This window comes from Xyrauchen texanus, chromosome 11 (assembly GCF_025860055.1).
Source record: "Xyrauchen texanus isolate HMW12.3.18 chromosome 11, RBS_HiC_50CHRs, whole genome shotgun sequence".
In the NCBI taxonomy this organism is placed as follows: domain Eukaryota; kingdom Metazoa; phylum Chordata; class Actinopteri; order Cypriniformes; family Catostomidae; genus Xyrauchen; species Xyrauchen texanus.
The window spans coordinates 9595724-9619460 of record NC_068286.1 but is presented as its reverse complement, the minus strand read 5'-3'; the positions used below and the strand labels follow the sequence as shown (position 1 = coordinate 9619460).

At 40.8% G+C, this 23737-nt stretch overlaps 1 protein-coding gene across 1 annotated transcript in view; it reads right to left on the bottom strand.

Moving 5' to 3' along the window:
- LOC127651928 (E3 ubiquitin-protein ligase NEURL1-like) overlaps nt 1-22313 on the bottom strand; it is a 57381-nt gene extending 35068 nt beyond the window's left edge. The window contains exons 1-2 of the mRNA XM_052137997.1: nt 22154-22313; nt 509-750 (exon numbers count right to left, since the gene is read on the bottom strand). Coding sequence (XP_051993957.1) covers nt 509-750; nt 22154-22187 — 276 coding nt within the window. The 5' untranslated portion in view covers nt 22188-22313. The remainder of the gene's footprint in view (nt 1-508; nt 751-22153) is intronic.
- Nucleotides 22314-23737: the final 1424 nt, after the last annotated feature.

Genomic DNA, 23737 nt, shown 5'->3' with positions numbered 1-23737 from the left:
AATGGTCATAAATGGTTAAATATAAAGAACAATTGAGGGTTGTATGAGGCAGTTGTTTGGTGTGTTTGGAGTAGAGAAGCTCTGTTTCATTTGACTTACAGAAACAACAGCCTGGACTAAAGGAATGAGCACTACAAACATGTCAAGAACATAATGACTTACAGTATGTCACAACAGCCTGGCACTCCTGAGAATATCAACGTTGAGAACTGGACTAGCGAGTGAGTGCACACACAAATGTCCGTGAATGTTGGTCGATTAACTGGTTAAGCTAGATTGAGCACCTAGTCTGGGGTAGGACTGTTTGTTTTTCATTGTAACTGTGCTGACATGTTGCTTTGGGCAGGGGAATCTTGCAAAATTCCTTTAGGATGGTACATTAAAGTACAGAAAAGTTGGAGCAAAAAAATTAGAAAGTGAAAACGCTACCTACTATTGTTTTTAACATTGCAAGCAGTCTGTCTGTCCCAAACTCATTTATCCCACACTTTCCATTATTGGTTCTTACCTTTAAATGGACCTGCTCATAAAGAGCTATGGGCCGGTTGCTAAACGTGATGGCGTTGCAGAAGCTGGCCTGCCGTTTGACGGTCCTCTGTGCCAGATCCATAACTATCTGAGAGCCTTTAGCGTTGGGGTGGAACAGAAGGGGGCTCACGGGGATGCCTCCACACGGATGTAAAGGCAGACAGCGCTTGGGTTTGTGGTGGCATCGGTGAGCGGTTGAGGGGAACGGGCCACCGAGAGAGTCTGAGAGAAAGAGAGAGAGAGAGAGAGAGAGATCTTATTTAATCACATGCAAATATATGCTGTATATACTGTGTGCATATATATATATATGTAGACTTGTTCTCTACTTTTTCCACATTGTGATGTCACACTGTATATATTTGGATATGACCACCTCTACAACAACACATCAACCTCTACTTTACCTTACATTATCTTTACCATATCGGACTGTTTTTGTGCAAAAAACTTTACTATTATTTTAAGTAAACCACAAGAAACATATTAAAATTATAAAAAAAAGTTATGTCTTGACCCCTTTAAAGGTGTATTGTCTTTTTTATCTTAAAATAATGTATCATATGCCTCCTTAATATGCAGAGACAACTGCGAATAAACCAAGAAGTTGATTTAAAAGTTGATTCATCCAAAAACGGTAAACACTGTAGCCATGTGGCACTACCAAAACACTATTCTCTATTTTAAACAACCCAACATGGCAACATAGGCTCAACGAATAATGTGAGTTTGGTGCAGGGCAATCAGTTTGCTTACCAATGTCAGATGGGGTACTGTTTAGGCAACCAATTTGAAAACAGTCCATTTGATGCTAACACAGCATCCACATAATCTTGCATCTTATAATGTTCTGTTATAAACATATATTCACTTTGCATTAGGAATGACAGAAAATGTTGTAAACTACTGTGGTAGAACATTAGAAACATAAAAAGTATAATGGTGTGAAGATACATTTTCTCTCAGCTGTAATCATGCGTAAAGCCCTAGCTCAATATGACTAAAGCCTGACCTTTCCTTTTAAAACAATGATCCGCATAAAATATATAAATATAAGATTTGTCTGACCCCATTTCACTCTGTGTTTGGTGTACAGCATTTACATTGGACAGAGGGACTTTTAGGTTTCTAAATAAATCATGTTTCCCAAAAGGCTAAACTTAAGCATACCAATTTCTGTACTAAAGCATAACAGCTCTAAAGTGCATATGTGCAATGCAAATAATTAATTTACGTGGTGACATTTACATAGTGACATTTCATTGTCTTCTGCTACCATGATGCCATGTGTATCATAAACAAAGGAACAGAGATACGAAAGATAGCTATAGTCAACAGCATTGGAGGCTTGCCTACTATCTGCATTTATTCATGACCGACATTAACCCAATGTTGGCAATAGGCTCCTTTAACAGGATAACACACCCTCACAAGTCTGAAGAGTATTCACTGATGACACCAGTTGGATCACCTGTTGTAGCTTCCATATAGTAAACTGATAGTCGGCAATGGTCTCTTTCCTGAGCAATGCAGATAAAAACACACATGTCTCAAGGGGAGGAATGCCTCATGAATAAAGACAGGCCATCTTTTCTATATCTGCCATATCACAAAGCAGTCATAGTGCGCATGCGTCGAACATGTAATGGACATGTTCACGGTCAAAAGAGCATACTTTGACAAGATAGAAAGCTCAACTGTGCGTGAGACGTAAAGGAATGTGAAAAATCGACATATACCCTAGCCATAGGCGGTTTGCACGGTCTAGGAAAGGTTGTGTCTTTACATTTACATGTCCTATAAAGCATCGCCGCAACAACTATACTTATATACAAGGATATTTTTGGCCAATGCATTGCGTATTGTGTTGTTTTTTGAGTGTCCTACCACAAGTATTATGTTTTTAAGATGGCATGTCAAGTTAAAAATAGTCCAACTTTTAAAAACGTGACCCTTACATTCTGTTCTATTATCTTGTGCCAGAGACTATTTATTTATGGGAGACGGGCCACTTCTTTTAAAATTAATGGGAGAAATTGGAACACCCAAACAAGAAGCTCCAGTGGCCAATGGTCAACAGAAGTAGAAAGGAAGTCCTGCTTCACAGGTAAAAGAACAAATCCACTTTTAGATAGAGATATCTGCTCTCAATCAACTTGAGAACACACATGCGCATTAGTAATACAATCCTTGAAAATGTAGCTTTTTAGCGTAATATGAGGTGAAGAAGTGCAATTTGTGAAATCAGTGTTGACAGATTGTACTGCTGATTTGAAATATGTTGTTTAAACGTAGGCTTGGCATGCAGTTTTTCGGATTACAATGTTCCCCATTTATGTAATTAGGAGCTTCAATATCATTACTGGAAATAGCCTCCCGGGAGCATTCCAAAGATGGCCGACAGTGGACTGACTTGCTGGGAAGACTTTGGTTGTGCTCAGTTTGGTGTTTGCTGTCCTTTTCTGCATATCGTGGCACCGTTTTGTGGTCCGTACTGCAAAACGCGGCAGCTCATTTTAGCATAGCTCGACCCGTTTCGAGCATGACCCACCGGCCAGCTCGGTTCTCCCGATGGCCAGTCTGCCCCTGATCAGCCCCAAAGTGCGTTGGCCAACCAGGACAATGCCCTGTATGCCAGATTAGCAGTCCAGCTTGTCCACTGCATCTTCAGTGGCTCTGATGCCGCATGTTCACATTTATAGCCAACAACAGAACACTTGTGATGCTTACGAAGCGGAGACATTATTCTTCTCACTGTATCTGCTCCAGCGTGGAAAAAAATGGCGGACTGTGTGTAGATCACTCAGGGGAGGAGGGTGGAGTCCGCCACCAGTTGTGGGAGAGGCCCGGTCTAAAGTGACTTCACTTTAGCACAGAAACGAAAACCGTTCATTTTGACACACTGTTTTTTATTTAATAGAAATATAAGAAAGAGGAGTGGGTGAACATTTAACATTGTATGGTGGTTGTGTACACACACTGCCGACTCACATTTATGTACAAACACCATGTAAAAGTGAATTTTGCATAATAGATCCACTTTAAACACAAGAACACATCTTACGTAAATTCCCCCAAAGAAACATGTCCAATCAGGATTAGGTGAGCACGAAACCAGCCTAATTATACAAGACTTCCTTAAGACCAATTAGTCAACTAATTGATCAGTTGCCCAAACAACTATTTGAGTAATTTTGAAAAAAGGAAGTTTTGCACATGTCTATTATTGTATATACTGTATGTGTCTCTAGGTGTACGTGTGTGTGTGTGTGTGTGTGTGTGTGTGTGGGGTCTGGTCTGTTAGCATACGATCATTGTGTGCAACGCTCATAGTCTGAGCACACTGAAATGAATGCATTAACAAATACAAGAGCTGCAGCTGTCAGACAGAAAATGGAGGTTAAGTAGCAGCTTATGTTCCTTAGCAACGCTGCCACGGCAAGATCTTTTCGTTTTATAAGCTGATCTGAGTTCAGAATTTGTGCTTTCTTTTCAAATGTCCAGATAAAATTATGCCTGAGGATGCTGCTCCAAGATCAGTGTAAAATCAGCTCCCTCAAGGTTTAATCAGATTTGTTCCCCCTCACAAATTCAAAAATGCATTTTAACCGAATCTAAAGAGCTTACATACCATGCAGGCCAATGAAGATACAATTGCATCTAACAAAGGCACAGAAAAGCTACAATGAAACATATGGAAATAATAATTTTGGACATGAATACAATAGATAACATCCACTAAATCTTTCATAACAAATCCATAGTTCATGTGCCGATCACTAATTCAAAAACAGGCAGTTTTACAAACATGTCATGCATTGTATGTTCATATAATCTAAAGAAAGAAAGAGAATAAGTGTATACAGCTTTGGTCCACACTAGGCCTCAAGCACTAGGCACTTAACTCTCACCATGAATTGACATACTCCTGAATGTTCATGTACCCTAAAATTGACAAGCCCCATCCTCTATGAGACGGGTTCAGGTCCCATGGAAACCAGGCAGTAAATGCATTCACATAAACAATTGTGCGAGTGATTTAGAGTTTGCTTTTTCACTTCACTGACAGTTAGGTTTAGGGTTGGGGTTTGGGTTACAGGGTAGAGTTAATCATTAGCAAAACCTACGGTTGCCATATTTGCAGTGTGATCAGTCAGACTATTTCTTACACTGAGGGTAAGGGATTTAAACAAACTTTTTTTGCACAGTTTGTGCTACAGACATAAATAACACCTCAGACATGAATGACACCTAGCTTGTTGAAGAGAGATGTGCTATTACTTTTCTAAATGATCGGATTTTCTATTTTCAACTGGCGGACAAAAAAACAGTTGAAATATCACTTACATTGAAGTAGGGACCCAAGTAATATCTGGGGACTTGAATATCATAGACTTGAGGATGGGCCCTTTGAAAATGGGTCAGTGATCAACCACCTAGCAACCACCCGGAACAGCCTAGCACCATACTAAATCCATTTAGAACATGTTAGAAACTGAAAAGAAACACTTTGGGAAACTCCCGCAACACCCTAGCATGATTTTGGTGAGTTCTGAATGGGCAAGCACCACTTGTTTACGTTTTCTGGTAATCTGGTAATGACATTTAGGTGGATTTGGAATAGGGATGTTAATGATTAATGGAAAATCGATTAATTACTGCTTAATAATTTGATCGATTAAGATTATCAATCGTGGATTAATTCATTTCAGGACAAATGCACAGTGATCATGACAGCAGACGTTGATAAGGCTGTCTATACTGTCACCCACTGCTAGAGGGTGCTTGCACTCTGCATGTTCATTATTATCCAAATCACAGAAGAAACAACAGCCACACAGATCATGGCTGCATTCCACTTCAAATTTTGATGCCCTTCCCTTGCTAACTTCCCTCCATCTCACGGACTCAGATGTACATCATTGCTTACGTTGCGAGAGTGCCCACTACTAGCGGAAGACGTGCAATGGGTTTAACTGGTCCAGCCTAAACCCTTGATCACTTGGAGCATGCTGAATTTTCAGAGATTGATGCAACCACAGATTCAGGTAAAGTTTATTTGTAATTCAGGGGCTTATGTATGAATCTAATATGTAAAAAATAAAATATTATAATTAATTGTTAAAAAGGATTAAATCAAGCTTTACAAAAATGAAAATGGTAACATAACAATGAACTATAGCTGTGTGACAAACAGATTCAAGTGTTATGTTGTTAAATCTCAATATAACTTTTCTAAACTGCTTCATTGACCTTCACTTACATCATACTTTCATCATATATTAGAGTTGTGTGGGGGTGGGGTTTATGAAGTGCAATCTGCTGTCACGTCACAATTGAGTTGCATTGTGGGATATGCTGCCTGAAGTGTACATCAGAGTAGGCTCGCTCCCTCTGTCAAAATCGAGGGGTTGAGGGTCTGTCAACAGAAACTTCACTTGCTCACTTAATGAAGTGGAACTGACTTCCAAAATGGCAGAGGGGATTCCCCCAAGGGGGAGTTATCGAGTGGATTTTTAAAGTGAAGTGGAACACAGCCCATGAAGCTGGCTCAATGTAAACAATGTTGGAGTGTTTTTCTATAAAACACTTTATGTGTAACTTTAATGTTTTCTGCACACATTGTGATAGTGTGATAAAATACAACATGACAACAAACACTGTTGATCTCCTCGTTTCATCCCATCATACAATTACGTCAGCGATCGCCGGGAAAGCACGAATGTGCAAGAATATTTTAAGATGAAAATACCAAAAATTGCATTTCTTAAGTGTATTCATTTAAATTATATTTTAAAAAATAGGCTACATGCACATATTATTTGGAGTTTTCATGTGCGTTTTGTGATATTAATAATTAACGATTAATTGATTAATTTCCATTAAGTTTCCAGTGTAAACACTCTTGAATGACTCATTATTTTAAATAAATGTATTATAATTACATTAATAACTTGCTGTAGTCATCATAAACTTAATTATGTAAGAAGCTTTATATTCATACAATATAATAGCACAGTACATGGAGGAACACACACAGATTGCAGGTAATGGAAGCCAGTGACGTAAATGATCTACCAGGACACAAAAAGCACATTCCACCCTGGGCTACAGAATGCAGATGCATCATAATGCTGATATTTCTATGGCAAGCCACACAATTTTGTAATGTAACCATTTGACAGAAGAATTTTCTTATATAAAACCAACCCAGTCAGCCTGGGGGGGTCTGTATCAACACACTTGACCATACTGTATAGTGGTAAACATTATTTGGAATTATGCATAGAACTAACTCTCTGTTTTTCACTCTCTCTATTGATCTGTATCTCTCAAGTGAATACTGCTTGCCAGGCTCTTGATTATATTTTATTATATAATATTATATTATATTAAATTATATTATACGTAACCCTCATGACAAGTCTTATTGTCAAAACAAATAGTAAGAGATGGCAACATCATAAGAAATCGTAAGAGTAGGCTTGTACAAAAATGTAAGTCTTTTACTCACGTAGAGAAAAATAACTAAACTAATAAGCAATTTATGTTTTTACAACACTTTACCCAAAGCCTAAACCTTACCATGAATTTAAGAGGAAAATAGCTTTTTAGTACCACGGAAAAAGAAAACAGCATATTACAGGTTATTGACATACATCAGTCATTTGAACTGCATAGAAAATATGAAATGAGCAACCGAATTTGTTCACAGGCATTTCATTTCTTAAAATACAGTGTTGAATAGGATGCTGAAAATGTTGTGCCTGCATTGAACCGATGTGAAATTCTGTGTGCTGATTGGTTGTCCCATATGGAAAAAAAAGTCATACCTTTTAGTACGAGCCGAGTTGCACGATATCTTAAATTTTTGACTTCGCCTATTAATTAATATAAGTTGTCATAAGACTATGCAATTCTATCAACCCTTACAGAAAATCTAGAGTTCTGTGGCAAACTAGCTGCAAACTTGCCACAAATTTCCCACTCATTATTTTCACATGCAAATGAGAAAATAATGGAATGGTGCAAGAACTCTATGCTAGTCTCTAGTTACTGTTCATCGCTGTTGGAGCTTGTGACTGTTAGATGCAGACCTTTTTATCTACCACGGGAATTCACCACTGTTTGCATAACAGGAGTTTACATTCCCCCCAGCGCTAACGCTAAGGAAGCGCTCTGTGAACTGTATGGGGCTATGAGTGAACTGCAGAACGCTCACCCCGACGGACTGTTTATTGTCGCCAGAGATTTCAACCATGCAAATCTCAAGACAGTGCTCCCTAAATTCCATCAGTATGTGGACTTTGCAGCGAGAGGCTGAGCGGCTTGATCTTGTTTACGCAAACATCCCAGAAGCGTGCCGGGCGGAGCCCGCCCCCACCTCGGCTACTCAGACCACATCTCTGTTATGTTAATTCCAGCATACAGACCGCTCGTCAGGCGCACAAAACCGCTTCAGAAGCAGGTGAAAACCTGGCCAGCAGGAGCCATTTCTGCTCTTCAGGACTGTTTTGAGTGTACTGACTGGCACATGTTCAGGGAGGCTGCAACATATGGCGATTCTACCAACTTGGAGGAATACACAGCATCAGTGACCAGCTACATCAGCAAGTGCATTGATGATGTCACTTTCTCCAAGACCATCACCACACGCTCCAAACAGAAGCCGTGGATGACTGCGGAGGTGCGCACGCTGCTGAGGTCCCGAGACTCCGCCTTCAGAGCAGGCGATAAGGTAGAACAGCTAGGGCCAAACTGTCACGGGCAATCAGAGAGGCAAAGCGCGCATACGCCCAGAGAATCCACAGTCACTTCCAGGACAGCGGTGACACGTGGCGCATGTGGCAGAGCATCCAGGCCATCACCAACTACAGGACAACATCAGTTACCTGTGACAAAGATGCCTCCCTTCCAGATGCGCTGAACGACTTCTACGCTCGGTTTGAAGTGCAGAACGGCGTGATGGCGAGGAAGTCCACCCCTCCTCCCAGCGACCAGGTGCTCTGTCTTACCACGGCAGATGTGAGGAAAACTCTACGTAGAGTCAACCCACGGAAGGCTGCTGGACCAGACAACATTCCTGGCAGAGTGCTCAGAGGATGTGCAGACCAGCTAGCAGATGTTCTTACCGACATCTTCAACATCTCTCTGAGCAGCGCCGTCGTTCCAGCGTGCTTCAAGGCCACCACCATCATCCCCATGCCAAAGAAGTCTTCAGTGTCCTGCCTCAACCACTACCGTCCCGTCGCACTTACACCCATCATCATGAAGTGCTTGAGAGGCTCGTCATGAGTCAGATTAAGACCCAGCTGCCCCCTCACTAGACCCACTGCAGTTTGCGTGTCGTTCAAACCGTTCAGCGGACGATGCCATCACCACAACCCTCCATCTGGCCCTCACCCACCTAGACAATAAGGACTCATACGTTCGAATGCTGTTCATAGATTTCAGCTCAGCATTCAACACAATCATTCCCCAGCACCTGATTGGAAAGCTGAACCTGCTGGGCCTGGACACCTCCCTCTGCAACTGGATCCTGGACTTCCTGACTGGGAGACCTCAGTCAGTCGGATCGGGAACAGCATCTCCACCACCACCACACTGAGCACTGGGGCCCCCAGGGCTGTGTGCTCAGTCCACTGCTGTTCACTCTGCTGACTCACGACTGTGCAGCAATGCACAGCTCGAATCACATCATCAAGTTCGCCGATGACCACGACCGTGGTGGGTCTCATCAGCAAGAACAACGAGTCAGCATACAGAGAGGAGGTGCAGCGGCTGACGAACTGGTGTAGAGCCAACAACCTGTCCCTGAATGTCGACAAAACAAAAGAGATGGTTGTTGACTTTAGGAGAGCACAAGGTGAACACACTCCGCTGAACATCGACGGCTCCTCTGTGGAGATCGTCAAAAGCACCAAATTCCTTGGTGTTCACTTGGCGGAGAACCTCACCTGGTCCCTCAACACCAGCTCTATCACCAAGAAAGCCCAGCAGTGTCTCTACTTTCTTCGAAGGCTGAGGAAAGCACATCTCCCAACCCCCATCCTCACTACATTCTATAGAGGGACTATTGAGGGCATCCTGAGCAGCTGCATCACTGCCTGGTTTGGGACTTGCACCGTTTCGGACCATAAAGCCCTGCAGAGGATAGTGAGGACAGCTGAGAAGATCATTGGGGTCTCTCTTCCCTCCATCAAAGACATTTACAAAAAACACTGTATCCATAAAGCAACCAGCACTGTGGACGACCCCACACACCCCTCACACAAACTCTTTACCCTCCTCCCGTCTGGCAAGAGGTACCGAAGCATTCGGGCCCTCACGACCAGACTGTGTAACAGCTTCTTCCCCAAGCCATCAGACTCCTCAATACTCAGAGACTGGTTTGACACACACGTGTCCTGAGTTGCACTTTAATTACTGTCACTTTATAACTGTCTGCTACCTCAATAACTGCTATGTGCGTAGAACATTATCTCATAGTATGTTATGTTTACATTTTTAGAAACTGTCATCTTTTTGCACTACTGAGTACTGGTCGGTGCTGCACTGTCTATTGTCCTGTTCATTGTCAGTAATTTGTTGTACTGTCCTGTACTTTTTGCACATGTTTGCACGTGCACTTTATATAGGTATATATAGGTAGTTTATATAGGTATTTTATTTCGTTGTGTAGTCTCACGTGGTCCTATGTTGGTCCTTTGTTGTTTTTATGTAGCACCATGGTCCTGGAGGAACGTTGTCTCGTTTTGCTGTGTACTGTACTAACTGTATATGGTTGAAATGACAATAAAAACCACTTGACTTGACTTGACTTGACTTGAAATGAGCTTGTGATTCAATGCAAATGTTTGCCAGAAGTTTGTAGTTCTTTACTGGTAGTTGTAAACCTGCAGCAAACCTTTCGCAACAATGGACAAGTTTGCCGCAAAGCTCATTTGCATGTGAAATAAGTGATGAAAAACCTCCTTGGTTTTACTACAGTAACCATAGTTTGATCATGGTAGTTTGTTGTAGGAATTTACAGTAACCACAAAATAATATATATAATATGCTATATTTATAAGAGTGTGGCAGGGCAGAGAGTGTGTAGCATCACGACCCGGGCCTGCCCCCCGCCCTGCCACAAATATATATATATATATAAAGAGCCACTTCTGTGTTCACTTCTTTTTAAAGATATCGTTCCATAAGTGTTCCTTATGCGAGGGGCACATCCCACCATCAGACCAACATGAGAGCTGCGTTCGCAGTCTGGGGCATGCCCATGCAGAGGCAGCTCTCATGGGGACAGACTGCCCTCACTGCGAGGACATGAGTTTCAAGATGCTTCGCTCGCGAAACACCTTTGTTCTGAGGGACGATTTGGCCTCTCGCACCCTCCCACCTGCCTCTTCTGTGATTCTGAGGGATCATATGAGGAGGCATGTGGAGCCGCGAGGTTGAGCAGGATGAATTTGAGGTGGACCTTGTGCCGCACACACCCCATGAGCCCCTCAATCTCCATGTAGAGCATCTGCGCCGATACAATACATGCATGACGAGCTACTTCCTTTGGAAAAAGAGGCGGTAACGGCACATCTCTATCCAGAGAGTAGCAGGATGTGGAAATCACACCCCCACTCATTCTTCCAAGCCGTGTAGACTAACGTCCGCATTGTCTGTAAAAGCATACTCAGCAGTGGGCAAAGCTGGTACAGCACTCAATGCGATGGTGGTGCCAAGCTCCTCAAACAAATGGATGAGCAAGGCTACGATCCAGAGACGTTTAAAGATCTCCGCACCACTACGGACTTAGCACTCCAGGTCACTAAATTCACTACATGGCCCATTGGCAAATCAATGGGCAACCTGGCGGTCCTGGATCGGCATATCTTCCTGACCCTCACTCAAATGTGTGATATGGGAAAAATGACATTAGTCTACAAACAAACACTCATACACAGACTTCCTAGAGTGCTCAGTGCTGGACTTTCAAAATAAAAGTCTTAAGAAATTACAACTGAAATGTATTACCAATGTATAGTCAATTTCTTCTTCTTATAATTCTTATTATTATTACAAATAATAATTATTATTAGAAATTACAATAAAAACAAATTGGGTTCTAAAATGTACTGTGTGATTGAAAAGTGGATTGATATACTAATAAAACTAAAATTAAATAAATAAATAACAGAGTAAATCAGTTCCACACAGTGAATTATAGATATTCCAAATTTAATAAAAAAAACCACACTGGTATCAGATCGGTATCGGTCGATTCGGAAGAGAAAACATGGTATAGTTCCATCCCTAGTCTAGAGCGCTTGCCATTTCATTATCAATCATAATCTTATAACCCCCTTTTTAAATACAGGCTCCCCCATTATTTTACACAACTGCCTATGTTCAGACCATTGTAATATCCATAAAGTCACAAGCATTTCCATTATAAATAAAATGTCCTTTCCGATTGGCTTTGTGAAGGAGTTAATTCATACTATATGACTAGTTAATATATCCATTCTAAGTGCTCCCCTCCTGGCTCACCATGAGACTTATTCACTTGTGGCATACTCATGACGGTCGCCGTCCCCTAGGACAGCGACATCATGTTCTTTTGAGTATTATGCTGCGGTATTCCTCTCTGGGAGGGTTATGTCATGTAGTGTAGCATGATGGGACTCTGTTTCCCATATGCGTCAGCATGAAGAGTGTTGAGTGGACTGAATCGTAACGGAACGTCTCGGTTATGTATGTAACCTTGGTTCCATATGATGAAAGGAACAAGACTGTAAGCTGGCCGCACTACAGACTTTTTACATTACAGACACTACCGTTTTTTAGGTACGAGCTATGCGCTCTTTGTCCCGCAGTCAGAAAATTCCAGACAGCTTCACGTATACCAGACAGCTTCACGCCTAAAATGGCGGGGCTTAAACACCATAGCCAATCTTAGAATTGCCGTTATTGTAGAAGGGTTTCAACTAGGCCGTTGGAAAAGGAATTTCCCAATATGTGTCAACAAGACATAATGTCTCGTTCCCATCATCTCAGGGAACCGATGTTACATACAGTACGTAACCGAGACGTTTTGCAGTTTTGTTTGCCCTCAAATACAGAAAATTTAAACCAACGGCTTGAAGAGCGCATTAGAGTTTTGTATGCATCACGGGAAGACAAATGAAAGCCAATATAGTCTAGAGCCAAATAAACAATTGCTTAACAAATAGTCAGTATAATACTGTTATATAACAATAGATACTATGAGACTGTTGAAAAGCTTTTGATTTGCATGTTTAAAGTGGTATTTGTAGACTTGACAAGCTGTTTTTTCCTGAATCATTATACACCGTGATTCTATTAACTTACGTAAAAGATTTCCAAAAACCATGGCTTTCTGGAAAATACTTTTACAAAAACATACTATTAATTTAGTAGTAGAAGAGTCAAGACTTTTCATTTAAATTAGTGTAATAATTTAAAACTTTAGCATTAAGTCTAGCTACAATGGATAGCTTAAGAAGGGATGTACTTGGCAACCATACTGTACCATCTGAGGTGAGACACTCATCACGTGACCACAACACATCAACATGGCAACACACTTGGCTAAACATCAATGTGATTGGTTATTTGGTAATTCTGATGAATGCAATGTTTCTCTCATTGGCTGAAAATGGGAAGGACAACACAGGGGATGTTTCGGCCGATCAGGCGTACACCCTCTGGGCTCTGGTCTATACAAAGCCATATCTCTGGTGTCTTCTCCACACAAACACATATCAATCAGGAACAGACATACAATAGACACACTGTCATTTAGCATCAAGCATCAACACTAGATGAACACATCAATGCCTGTTTAATTTTTAATTTTTTACCACAAACAACAGCTAAGACCAAGAGTCAGCCCAGCCTAGATTCTAGAAAAAATATTTCTGGTGATGTTTGTCTTGTGTCAATATTTATTTGTTTAAAAACAAAGACCATTGCAAAATGTTCACATTCAAACAACTTGATTCAACTTAAAACAAACCATTATCAAAATCGAAGTTGTATACTCCACTAAAACCTTGAACCCATCGCAAAAATAATGCTAAACAGAGTCCTTTAGAATCCGCCCTAAATTATCTTTCATACGTGTGTTTATTTTGAAAGCTGAACTTTGAGTGTGCCTTCCAGGCATCCAAAACATGGATGTGTTGCATATTAAAACGCAAGAATGGCCAGTCAACCTAAAAATGGAGATAACCCAAAATAACAGTCATGTATGCGGTTTTATTTTATTTTGTTTTTAATGATCTCAAACTATGATCTTATACATATTTTTTTTATTTTATTTCTATTTTATTTATGTCTAATTTTCTATTTTGGTGAATCTCATATTTCACCCGAAAAAAAAAAAAAATATATATATAATAAATTATAACTATATAATTTAAATATAATATAATACAGTATATACAGAACAGCTGAAATACACTTCTGAGTTCTGTTGGTGTTTATTTTGTAATTAATGAATGTCTGACTGATCATTATCCATTTTCTTACAAGACTATTTAACAAATAAATAAATAAATGCACATGAAACATTGACTGGAGTTTACATTTTAATTTTTTTTTAGCTTACTTGCTGAGATTGCACAGTGATCCGAGAAGCAGTAAAGATGGCTCAGATACCCGGATGAGCGGTCTGATATGTGGATGCGTGGTTGTTACTGACCAATATCAGACCACTAGATGGCAACATTGACAAATCAGAATAGAGAATTCCAGAGAGCCATGTACATAAATAGAATGACCACTGCTACAGCCATCAAGCATGTTTGTTCACTGTTGGATTTCAAAATCTTCTGCTGTGATCAAATTTCCTGTTATCAATGATCACTACTTTATTTTAAGAACTTGAAATGTCAGGATAATAGTAGAGAGAATTATTTATTTCAGCTTTTATTTCATAACCAGTAGGTAAGTAGTTTACAAACACTTTGTTATTATTTAGAAGCATTGCCTTTGAATTGTTTAACTTGGGTCAAACATTTTGGGTAGCCTTCCACAAACTTCTCACAATAAGTTGCTGGAATTTTGTCCCATTCCTACAGACAGAACTGGTGTAACTGAGTGAGGTTTATAGGCCTCCTTGCTCACACACGCTTTTTCAGTTCTGCACAAAAATGTTCTATTGGATTGAGGTCAGGGCCACACAATACCTTGACTTTGTTGTCCTTAAGCCATTTTGCCACAACTTTGGAGGTATACTTGGGGGTCAATGTCCATCTAGAAGCTTTAACTTCCTGGCTGATGTCTTGAGATGTTGCTTCAAAATATCCACATACTTTTCCTTCCTCATGATGCTATATATTTTGTTATGTGCTCTAGTTCCTCCTGCAGTAAACCACCCCCATGCTTCATGGTTGGGATTGTGTTCTTCGCTTGCAAGCCTCACCCTTTTTCCTTCAAATATAATGATGGTCATTATGGTCAAACATAAAAAAATAAAAAATTATCGGACCAGAGGACATTTCTCCAAAAGTAAGATAACTGTCCCAATGTGCACTTAAAATCTATAGTTTGGCTTTTTGATGGCAGTTTTGGAGCAGTGACTACTTTCTTGCTGAGCAGCATTTCAGGTTATGTTGATAAAGGACTCGTTTAACTGTGGATATAGACTCTTGTCTACTTGTTTCCTCCAGCATCTTCACAATATCTTTTGCTGTTTTTCTTGGATTGATTTGCACTTTTCACACCAAATTACATTCATCTCTAGGAGACAGAATGTGTCTCCTTCCTGAGCAGTATGATGGCTGCGTGGTTCCATGGTGTTTATACTTGCGTACTATTGTTTGTACAGATGAACATGGTACCTTCTTTTGGAAATTGCTCACAAGGATTAACAAGGCTTTTGGAGGTCCACAATTTTTTTTTTTCTGAGGTCTTTTCTGATTTCTTTTGATTTTCCCATGATTTTAAGCAAAGAGGCAATGAGTTTAAAGGTAGGCCTTAAAAGGCACGGGTACTCCAGTTAGCTAATTAGCCCATCAGAAGCTAAATGGCTAATTGCCTAAAGGCTTGACATCATGGAATTTTCTTAGTTTATATATAGTGTATATAATGTTCTGACCCACAAGAATTGTGATATAGTCAATTAAAAGTGAAACAATCTGTCTGTAAACAATTGTTGGAAAAATTACTCGTAATGCACAAAGCAGATGTCTTAAATGACTTCCAAAACCATATTTGTTAATATGAAATCTGTGGATGTGGAGTGGATAAATATATGTAAACATCTGAATTCAACTATATATATATATAGTTGTGTGTGTGTGTGTGTGTGTGTGTGTGTGTGTGTGTCGACCAGTCACTGATAATCAATCACTTCATGCCCCATTTAAAATTCCATTTCCAAAAACAAACATCTGATCCAATGCTAACAGTTCCCTTATGTTGTTTTTGCATGGCTGTCTTGTTGTGGTTTCAACAAAATAATCAACACCATAGTAATTGATTCAGTCATTTCAATGTTTTAACAACTAATAACATACATATATATATATTAACTACCAGTCTAAAGTTTGGTGTCACTTACTCATTCTTTATTATTATTATTTTTTACATTTAAGGATAATAGTAAAGTCATCAAAACTATGGAAGAACAGAAATGGAACAAAAGGAACTGTGTTGTGACAAAAACAAAATCCAAAATAAATCAAAACTACGTTATATTTTACCATCTTCAAAGTAGCCACCCTTTGCATAGAATTTGCAGAAATGTAGTACATCAGATGCGATTGTCCCCTTGGTGCCCCTCGCCCCGGAGCTTGGAGGTGTGGCTAGCACTCTCCAACTCGTCGCGATAGCTGGCCAGGGCCATCCGACTCAACTATGCGAGTACGCATCTGCCCTGAGTGCGGAGATCGGGACCCTTCTGCTGAAGGACACAATAGAGCCCCCATTCTGCAGTTTGCCTTTGAGGGCCGGGCATACCAGGAAAAGATACCCTCTTTTCCGGGCGTACCCTACTGGACAGGGCCGCGACTGAGTTGGCACATCAACTGTCTCGACTTGCTTGCAGTATTGCTCACCCTGCGGAGGCTTCGGCTATTGATCCAGGGCAAGCACGTGTTGGTCCGGACGGACAACACAGTGACGGTAGTGTATATAAACCGCCATGGCAGCTTACGCTCGCGGTGCATGTTGCAACTCACCCGCCATCTCCTCCTCTGGAGTCAGCAGCGACTCAGGTCGTTGCGAGTCACTCACATCCCAGGCGACCTCCACGGCACAGTGGACACACTGTCATGGCAGGTCATGCTCAGGGGAGAGTGGTGACTCCATCCCCAGGTGGTCCAGCTGATTTGGGGTCAATTTGGCCAAGCATAGGTAAACCTATTTGCTTCCCGGAAATCCTCCCACTGCCTGCTCTGGTATGCCCTGACCAAGCCTCCCCTTGGCACAGAAGCGCTGGCACAAAGCTGGCCCCGGGAGCTGCGCAAGTATGCATTTCCCCCTAGTGAGCCTGCTTGCACAGACCACATGCAAGGTCAGGGAGGACAAGGGGCAGGTCATCCTGGTGGCACCCTACTGGCTCACCCAGACTCGGAGCTCACACCCCTCATGACAGCCCCTACCTGGCAAGTTCCCCTGAGGGAGGACCTCCTCTCTCAAGGATGAGACACCATCTGGCACCCGTGACAAGACCTCTGGAATCTCCATGTCTGGCCCTTGGACATGATGCAGAAGACCTAAGTGGCCTACCACCGGCAGTGGTAGACACAATCACTCAGTACAATGCTCCCTCTATGTGGTGCCTGTATGCCTTGAAGTGGCGTTTGTTCACTAATTGATGTTCTTCCCGACGTGAAGACCCCAGAGATGCGAAGTTGGGTTGGTGATTTCCGTCCTGCAGGAGAGGCTGGAAGGGGCGTCTAGCCGCTATAGTAGACACAGTAGATGTTAAGTCACTCGGGAAGCATGACCTGATCATCATGTTCCTTAGAATCCTACCAGGCCACACCTCATTCCCTTGTGGGATCTCTCCGTGGTCCTACTGGGCCTGTGGACAGCCCTGTTTTAGCCCCTAGAATCAGTTGAAATAAAGGCGCTCTTATTGAAGACTGCTCTCCTGACTGCGCTCACGTCCATTAAGAGGGTTGAAGACCTGCAGGCATTCTCTGTCAGCGAAACCTGCCTGAAGTTCAATCCGTCATACTCCTGAGACCCCGACCGAGCTATGTGCCCAAGGTTCCCACAACCCCGTTTAGGGATCAGGTGGTGAACCTGCAAGCGCTGCCCCAGGAGGAGGCAGGCCCAGCCTTATCGTTGCTGTGTCCAGAGCGTGCTTTGCAAATCTACTTGGATCACACACAGAGCTTTAGATGCTCTGAGCAGCTCTTTGTCTGCTTCGGAGAACAGTGGAAAGGGAGGGCTGTCTCAAAACAGAGGATCGCCCACTAGGTCATTGACACCATCGCTTTGGCATACCAGGCCCAGGACGTGCTGCCACCTTTGGGGCCTCGAGCACTCTCCACAAGGAGTGTGGGGGCCTCCTGGGCCCTGACCTATGGTGCCTTTTTAGCAGACATTTGTAGCGCAGAGGGCAGGGCAACACCAAATACCTTCCTGAGATTCTACAATCTAAATGTTGAGCCGGTTTTGTCCCGTGTGTTGTTAGGTACGAACAGGTAAGTATGCATGGCAACTGGTCGGGTGTACTGCTTGCGTACAATGCTTTTCCCTCCTGGAGGGGAAGACGTGTGCTTTTTTCCCCCCAGCTGAGTTCATGAGACTGTGGACCCTGGATGTCCTTCATCCTTTGCACTGTGGTTGGCGAATTCAGCAGAGAAATTAAATGCCGGCCCAGTACGTGTGCTAGTAGGCCCTGTACCCGGGTAGGTCCTCCACATGTGTTGGTTACCCGTGAGTAATCCCGTGTGATGTATCTTCCGTGGTATGGTTTCCCCGTTGGTGAACCCATGTCTTCCTTGGGCAGAGTTCCCTCTGCCACCTGTCGCCGTGTTTGTAGAGCTCCGTCCCCTCCGGGTAGGACCTACTACAGGGACTTCCTCCACATGCAATACTACCGGTCGGTAAGTCCATGTGATGTATTTCCACACAATTACCTCTCTTTCAGGCAGGGTGTGGTCTCAGCATTGTCTTTCCCCTAGGGGAAAGGACTCCACCCCCCCCCCCCCGATGCAGACGCTAATGTTTCCAGCTGAATGATTTCCACTTTTTGGGGAGAAAAAAGAAGAAGAGGCCATGGCTGGTGCAGCCTGTCCCCATTATGGGCAGTCGGCTTGTCAATGCTCATGGAGCATTGGGGGAGGTTACCTGAGGGCAGAGTGCGCTTGCTACGAGGCACGCATTGGTGTGCCTGCACCTGCACCGCCAAACCACAGTTCAGCTAGTTGTGGCATTTCATATAGGGACCTCGACACAATGTCGAGTGAGTGAAGGAGATGTTGTGTCCCTCTTGACATAACACTGAACTACCCGCTGAAATGACGGGACCCTGTCTCGGCTCCTCAGCGCAAAACCTGAATAAGTGGTTGCGAGCCAGCTCCTTTTATACCTTTTTATAGAAAATGTTTGGGGGTCCCTGGGACTGCAAATGTTAAAAATCCCTGTGTTTAAACAGAACTAAGCCTAGAAACTATAGAACTGAAAAAACTATAGAGCTGACCCTTCAAATTATTAGTCTATAAAATGTTCAACTCTATTAAACAAAATGATTAGAAATGAACAGAATTTGTTTATGCAAAAAACACTTGCAAACCTAACATTTACATTAAAATGTGTTACTGTTGAATTCGAGACTGTTCAAAAGACAGTAGGAGTATTTGGAGCAAATACTGTCATGTTCCACTTTTAACAACCTTTATAAAAATAACTACTTATTATTCATCTCTTTCCTGCCTGAGAGGCCAAGATGTGTTCCAGAGTGAAAGTTGCATGAGAAACATCCTACAGTCCTACACATATATTGTACATACAAAATGCATCTCTATCTGGCTCAAACACTACAAACCAGACAAGCTTGTTCTTAGTTCTGGACAGGTTCAAGTACATGACATGTGAAGTTGAAAACCATGCTCACATTTCTCCTACTGTGATCAGATAAACCACTGTAATCTGCTGTATCTTATGTGAAGGATGTTTGTGTATCAGGATATACAATTTGTCCCCACTGTTAACTTGCAGTATGAACCAGAAAACAATCTCTGACTCAGAAACAGGAACTGGAAAGTGAAACTTGACAGGTTGTTCATCATACTATCCTCTAAATATGGCCTCCAAATGTCTTTGAGCTACACAAAAGGTAAAAGCCATCCTGTTTTAAGATAAATAAATAGCTGTAGGCCTAGCAGTGCTTTTGGCATTTTGAGACTATGTGCTAATGTAGGTGAAAAAGTGTATATATGTATATATGTATATATGTGTTTATATATATATATATATATATATATATATATATATATATATATATATATATACATTGTAACTATTTTCAGGACACTAAAGCACGTTACGCCACAAATCCCATTACCATAACGTTGTACCTCCCATTGTTTTCAATAATGATTCTCATTATCATAACACAGTTCTATTACAGTAAAAAAAAAAGTGCTGTTGTACAGTGATTTTTTATTTATTATTAAAATCAGCTAATATGAAACATCATACCAAGGGAGTGCACCGATTAATAAATTGTTTTCAATTTAAATAAAATATTTGTTTTTCTCATTGTGGTCATGAGAATTGTGGGTAAAATGTGTATAACTGTCATAAAAATTAAAATAACAATGTAAAAAAATATCAACGGCCCTAAAACTAGGCTTCATTTTCAATATACAAAATGTAATTTCTTAATTGTTTATTTATATTTTTGATTAAAATGGGACCAAGACATTTATTGACAAGTTTGAGAATCACCCTCCTGTCCTCTATTGTTGATTTGACCAATGAAATATAAAAGCCAAAAATATACGTGTAAACTAACCCTTCTAACTACACAAGTCTGATTTCCCATGACGTTTTCCAAAATTAGTCAAGGGAACTTATGACTTATGTAGTTAGAAGGGTTAGTTTTCATGTATATTTTTGGCTTTTATATTTTCATGTTAGACATAATGTATAACGCTACACAAGTAAGTGTTGTATTAGCAGCATTTCCAGCAGGGGTGCTATAGAGTGGATTAGCATTTTCTATTGTCAATTTTCAAATCACTAGTGTGATTTCTTAAGGCCCGAGTATACTACGTTTTTCTGCATTCTGGATTGGATTGTGCCCATTAGACCATGTTGCATTTCAAAAGTATACCTTTTTGACTGAAAACAAATAAGGACGCGTTTGCGGCTTGCACACTACGACTGCTTTATGACTTCTTTAGTACAGTCAATGGCAGGTGTCTGCACCAATGATGCGCACAGAGGAGGGCTGTCCGCATGTTGAGAAAATCTGGGCTGCACACGGACTGTGCTGAGGACAAAATGTAATCAAATACTGTGTGCAGAGCTATCAGCAAAGCAGATAACCAAAGTATACGTTGGCCTTTAGAAGAGCACCAATTTTGGTGATTTCTTTTAGTTGGTAGGGACATTTTATTTATGGTATTCTAAAACAATTGCTAAAAGCACCTTTATGTGCAATGGGATAATGATCTCCCAATGCATTAGCCAAACATTTGCATCCGCATACTTGCGTAAAGTACATTTCTGGCCTGAAAAGACACCGTATACTAACACCATATGCTTTACACACACTGGACTATTATTTCTCTAGTCCCCATTTACCTAATTGGATCTGATACAGTGCTTTAATTAGAACTAATGATCAAGTGGGTCAGGTCCACCAAGGGTTCAGATTATCTCTAGGCCAATCAGCTGCACACACAGAGAAATAGTGAGTGTGAGACAGAAAGAGATTTGCATGAACCCAACTGCTCATGGATGTTTCAGTTACATTCATGAATGCAACATAATTCACCCTGCAGGCTAACAGAAAAACAAATCAACATATCCAGCACTTGATCAAATTGTGCCAACATTTACAGCAGCCTAACAGCCTGACAATAATTTTCAGAACATATTAGAAAATAGAGCTACTCTGTATAACCAACACCCAAGTATTCCTATGTACTGTAGGGTTATTCAATTGATTTATTGATTCAGTTCAGAAGCCAGCTGCTTCAGAGGCTTATAAACTGAAATAAACGTAGTGGAAAACCCACAGTAAATCCCTGTTATTCCCAACAACAGAGGGAATCCCCACAAATTCCCTTCCATTTTCTCACGCGTTCAGCTGCTGTAGGGGAAACACGTCTGAAGTAGGCGCGTTCACATGTATGAGCGCCTTGACTGGAAGACGCGCACCGAATAGATTCTCTAAGCGCAAGATCTCATGAGCTTGTTTAAATTTAGCCCATATTAACTTATTAATTCGTGCATTACATTTTGCTAATATTTTAACATATATATGGCATTTAAAGGCAGTCGTTTTTTCCCACTGAATTTTCTTAGATATATCTTTACTTTACAATACAATTAAACCAGCGCATCTTAGGCGCTTCATCTACAGGCAAAGAGAAGGACCATCACTCTCGATCATATGTGGATCCTTAACGCAGTTTCTCACCATACAAGGCGTTTCGGGTTATCTGGCCTCCCATGTCTCAACGCCGGGTCACTTTGTGTGCTGCTGGCCTCGATTATTTCTCAAAGGTTGAGAGTGCGATAATTCCACACCGACATCATGCTGGAGGAAAATATCTCTCGGCCCCCCGAAACGAGACGGACACTCCTCCTGCCTCGGTGCTCATTGACTGTGAGCTTGCGGACACAAGCGCCACACTGACATTTACATAGAGGTGGAGTCTGATGAGAGCGCATCACTGGAGCGCCAATGGCTTGACACTCCCCTCCACTACAGCCAGTGTCTCAGCAAGCAATAGTAAAAAAAAAAAAAACAAAACAAAAATAACGATTATGATTATGATAATAAATACAGATATTTGTATTATTTTAATCAGTTTGCAATATATATGTAATTAAAGGTTTATTTCATTTTTTTTTTTTTTTAGATTCCTACAATATATATAATTTATAGCTAATATTTTATATATATAAAAAAAAATGTATTTTATTACTTAATAACGTATTATAGTGCTTGGTGAATAAGACACATCACAGAGAATAAAAAAAATAAAAAATAAAAAAAATATATATATATATATATATACATAAATGTGTGTGTGTGTGTGTGTGTGTGTGTGTGTTTATTTAATTGTAAATGTATTAGTGTAAAAATGTTATTCCATCTCTATTATTATTATAAAAATGATCTCAATATTAGGATGCAATATTATTTCAATTAATATAATACTAGTTATTGTTATTATTACGATTATTCAAATTATATCTGAAAAGTTTACAATGCCCTCTTTTATTACCGTAGTAGTATCATTATGAAAATATTAAATAATAATAATTAATAATCATTTAAATGAAAAAAGTGGTCTCAGATAGCAATATTAAAACCCTACATTGTCTAGTATTACTTAATTGTTTTTTATTTATTTACATACTAACATTCTAACATTTTATATGAACAAAAACAACACTATAGTGAACACAAATGGGTCTCAGGAGGATATACACTCTTTTCTATTGTGGCTGAGCCAAAACAATTATCTAAAGATGAAGAATAGCATTTAGTTAAAAAAAAAAAAAAAAGAGGAGTTGTGCTGTGCGGGGGTGTTTGTTCAGCCTGCGGCCGAATCACGGCAGTGCTGATGTAGGGCCATATCGCACTCTTGCTCATGTGATATTGATTAAATATCCAGTATACTTCCTTTATACATCATATTTTTCCATTGTACTGTGACTGTAACTGTAACTACTTATTACACAACGGATCAGAATCTGCCGTTGCTGGTTCAAAACAAATGATGCATCCAAGCCTTCATTAGTAATTCAATATTTTTACTTCAGAAATAGTATCACGGCTTGTGCTGTTTTGAACAAGTTATTGGATAAACAAGGATGGATATGTGTGTGTGTGTGTGTGTGTGTGTGTGTGAGAGAGAGTAAGAGGGAGAGAGAGAGAGAGAGAGAGAGAGAGAGAGAGAGAGAAAGAGAGAGAAAGAGGACAGGTGTGCGATAGCCTGTTGCCACACCCAAGCAGAGATGTTGTCAGCTTTCTGAAGATCAGCTTTCTCAG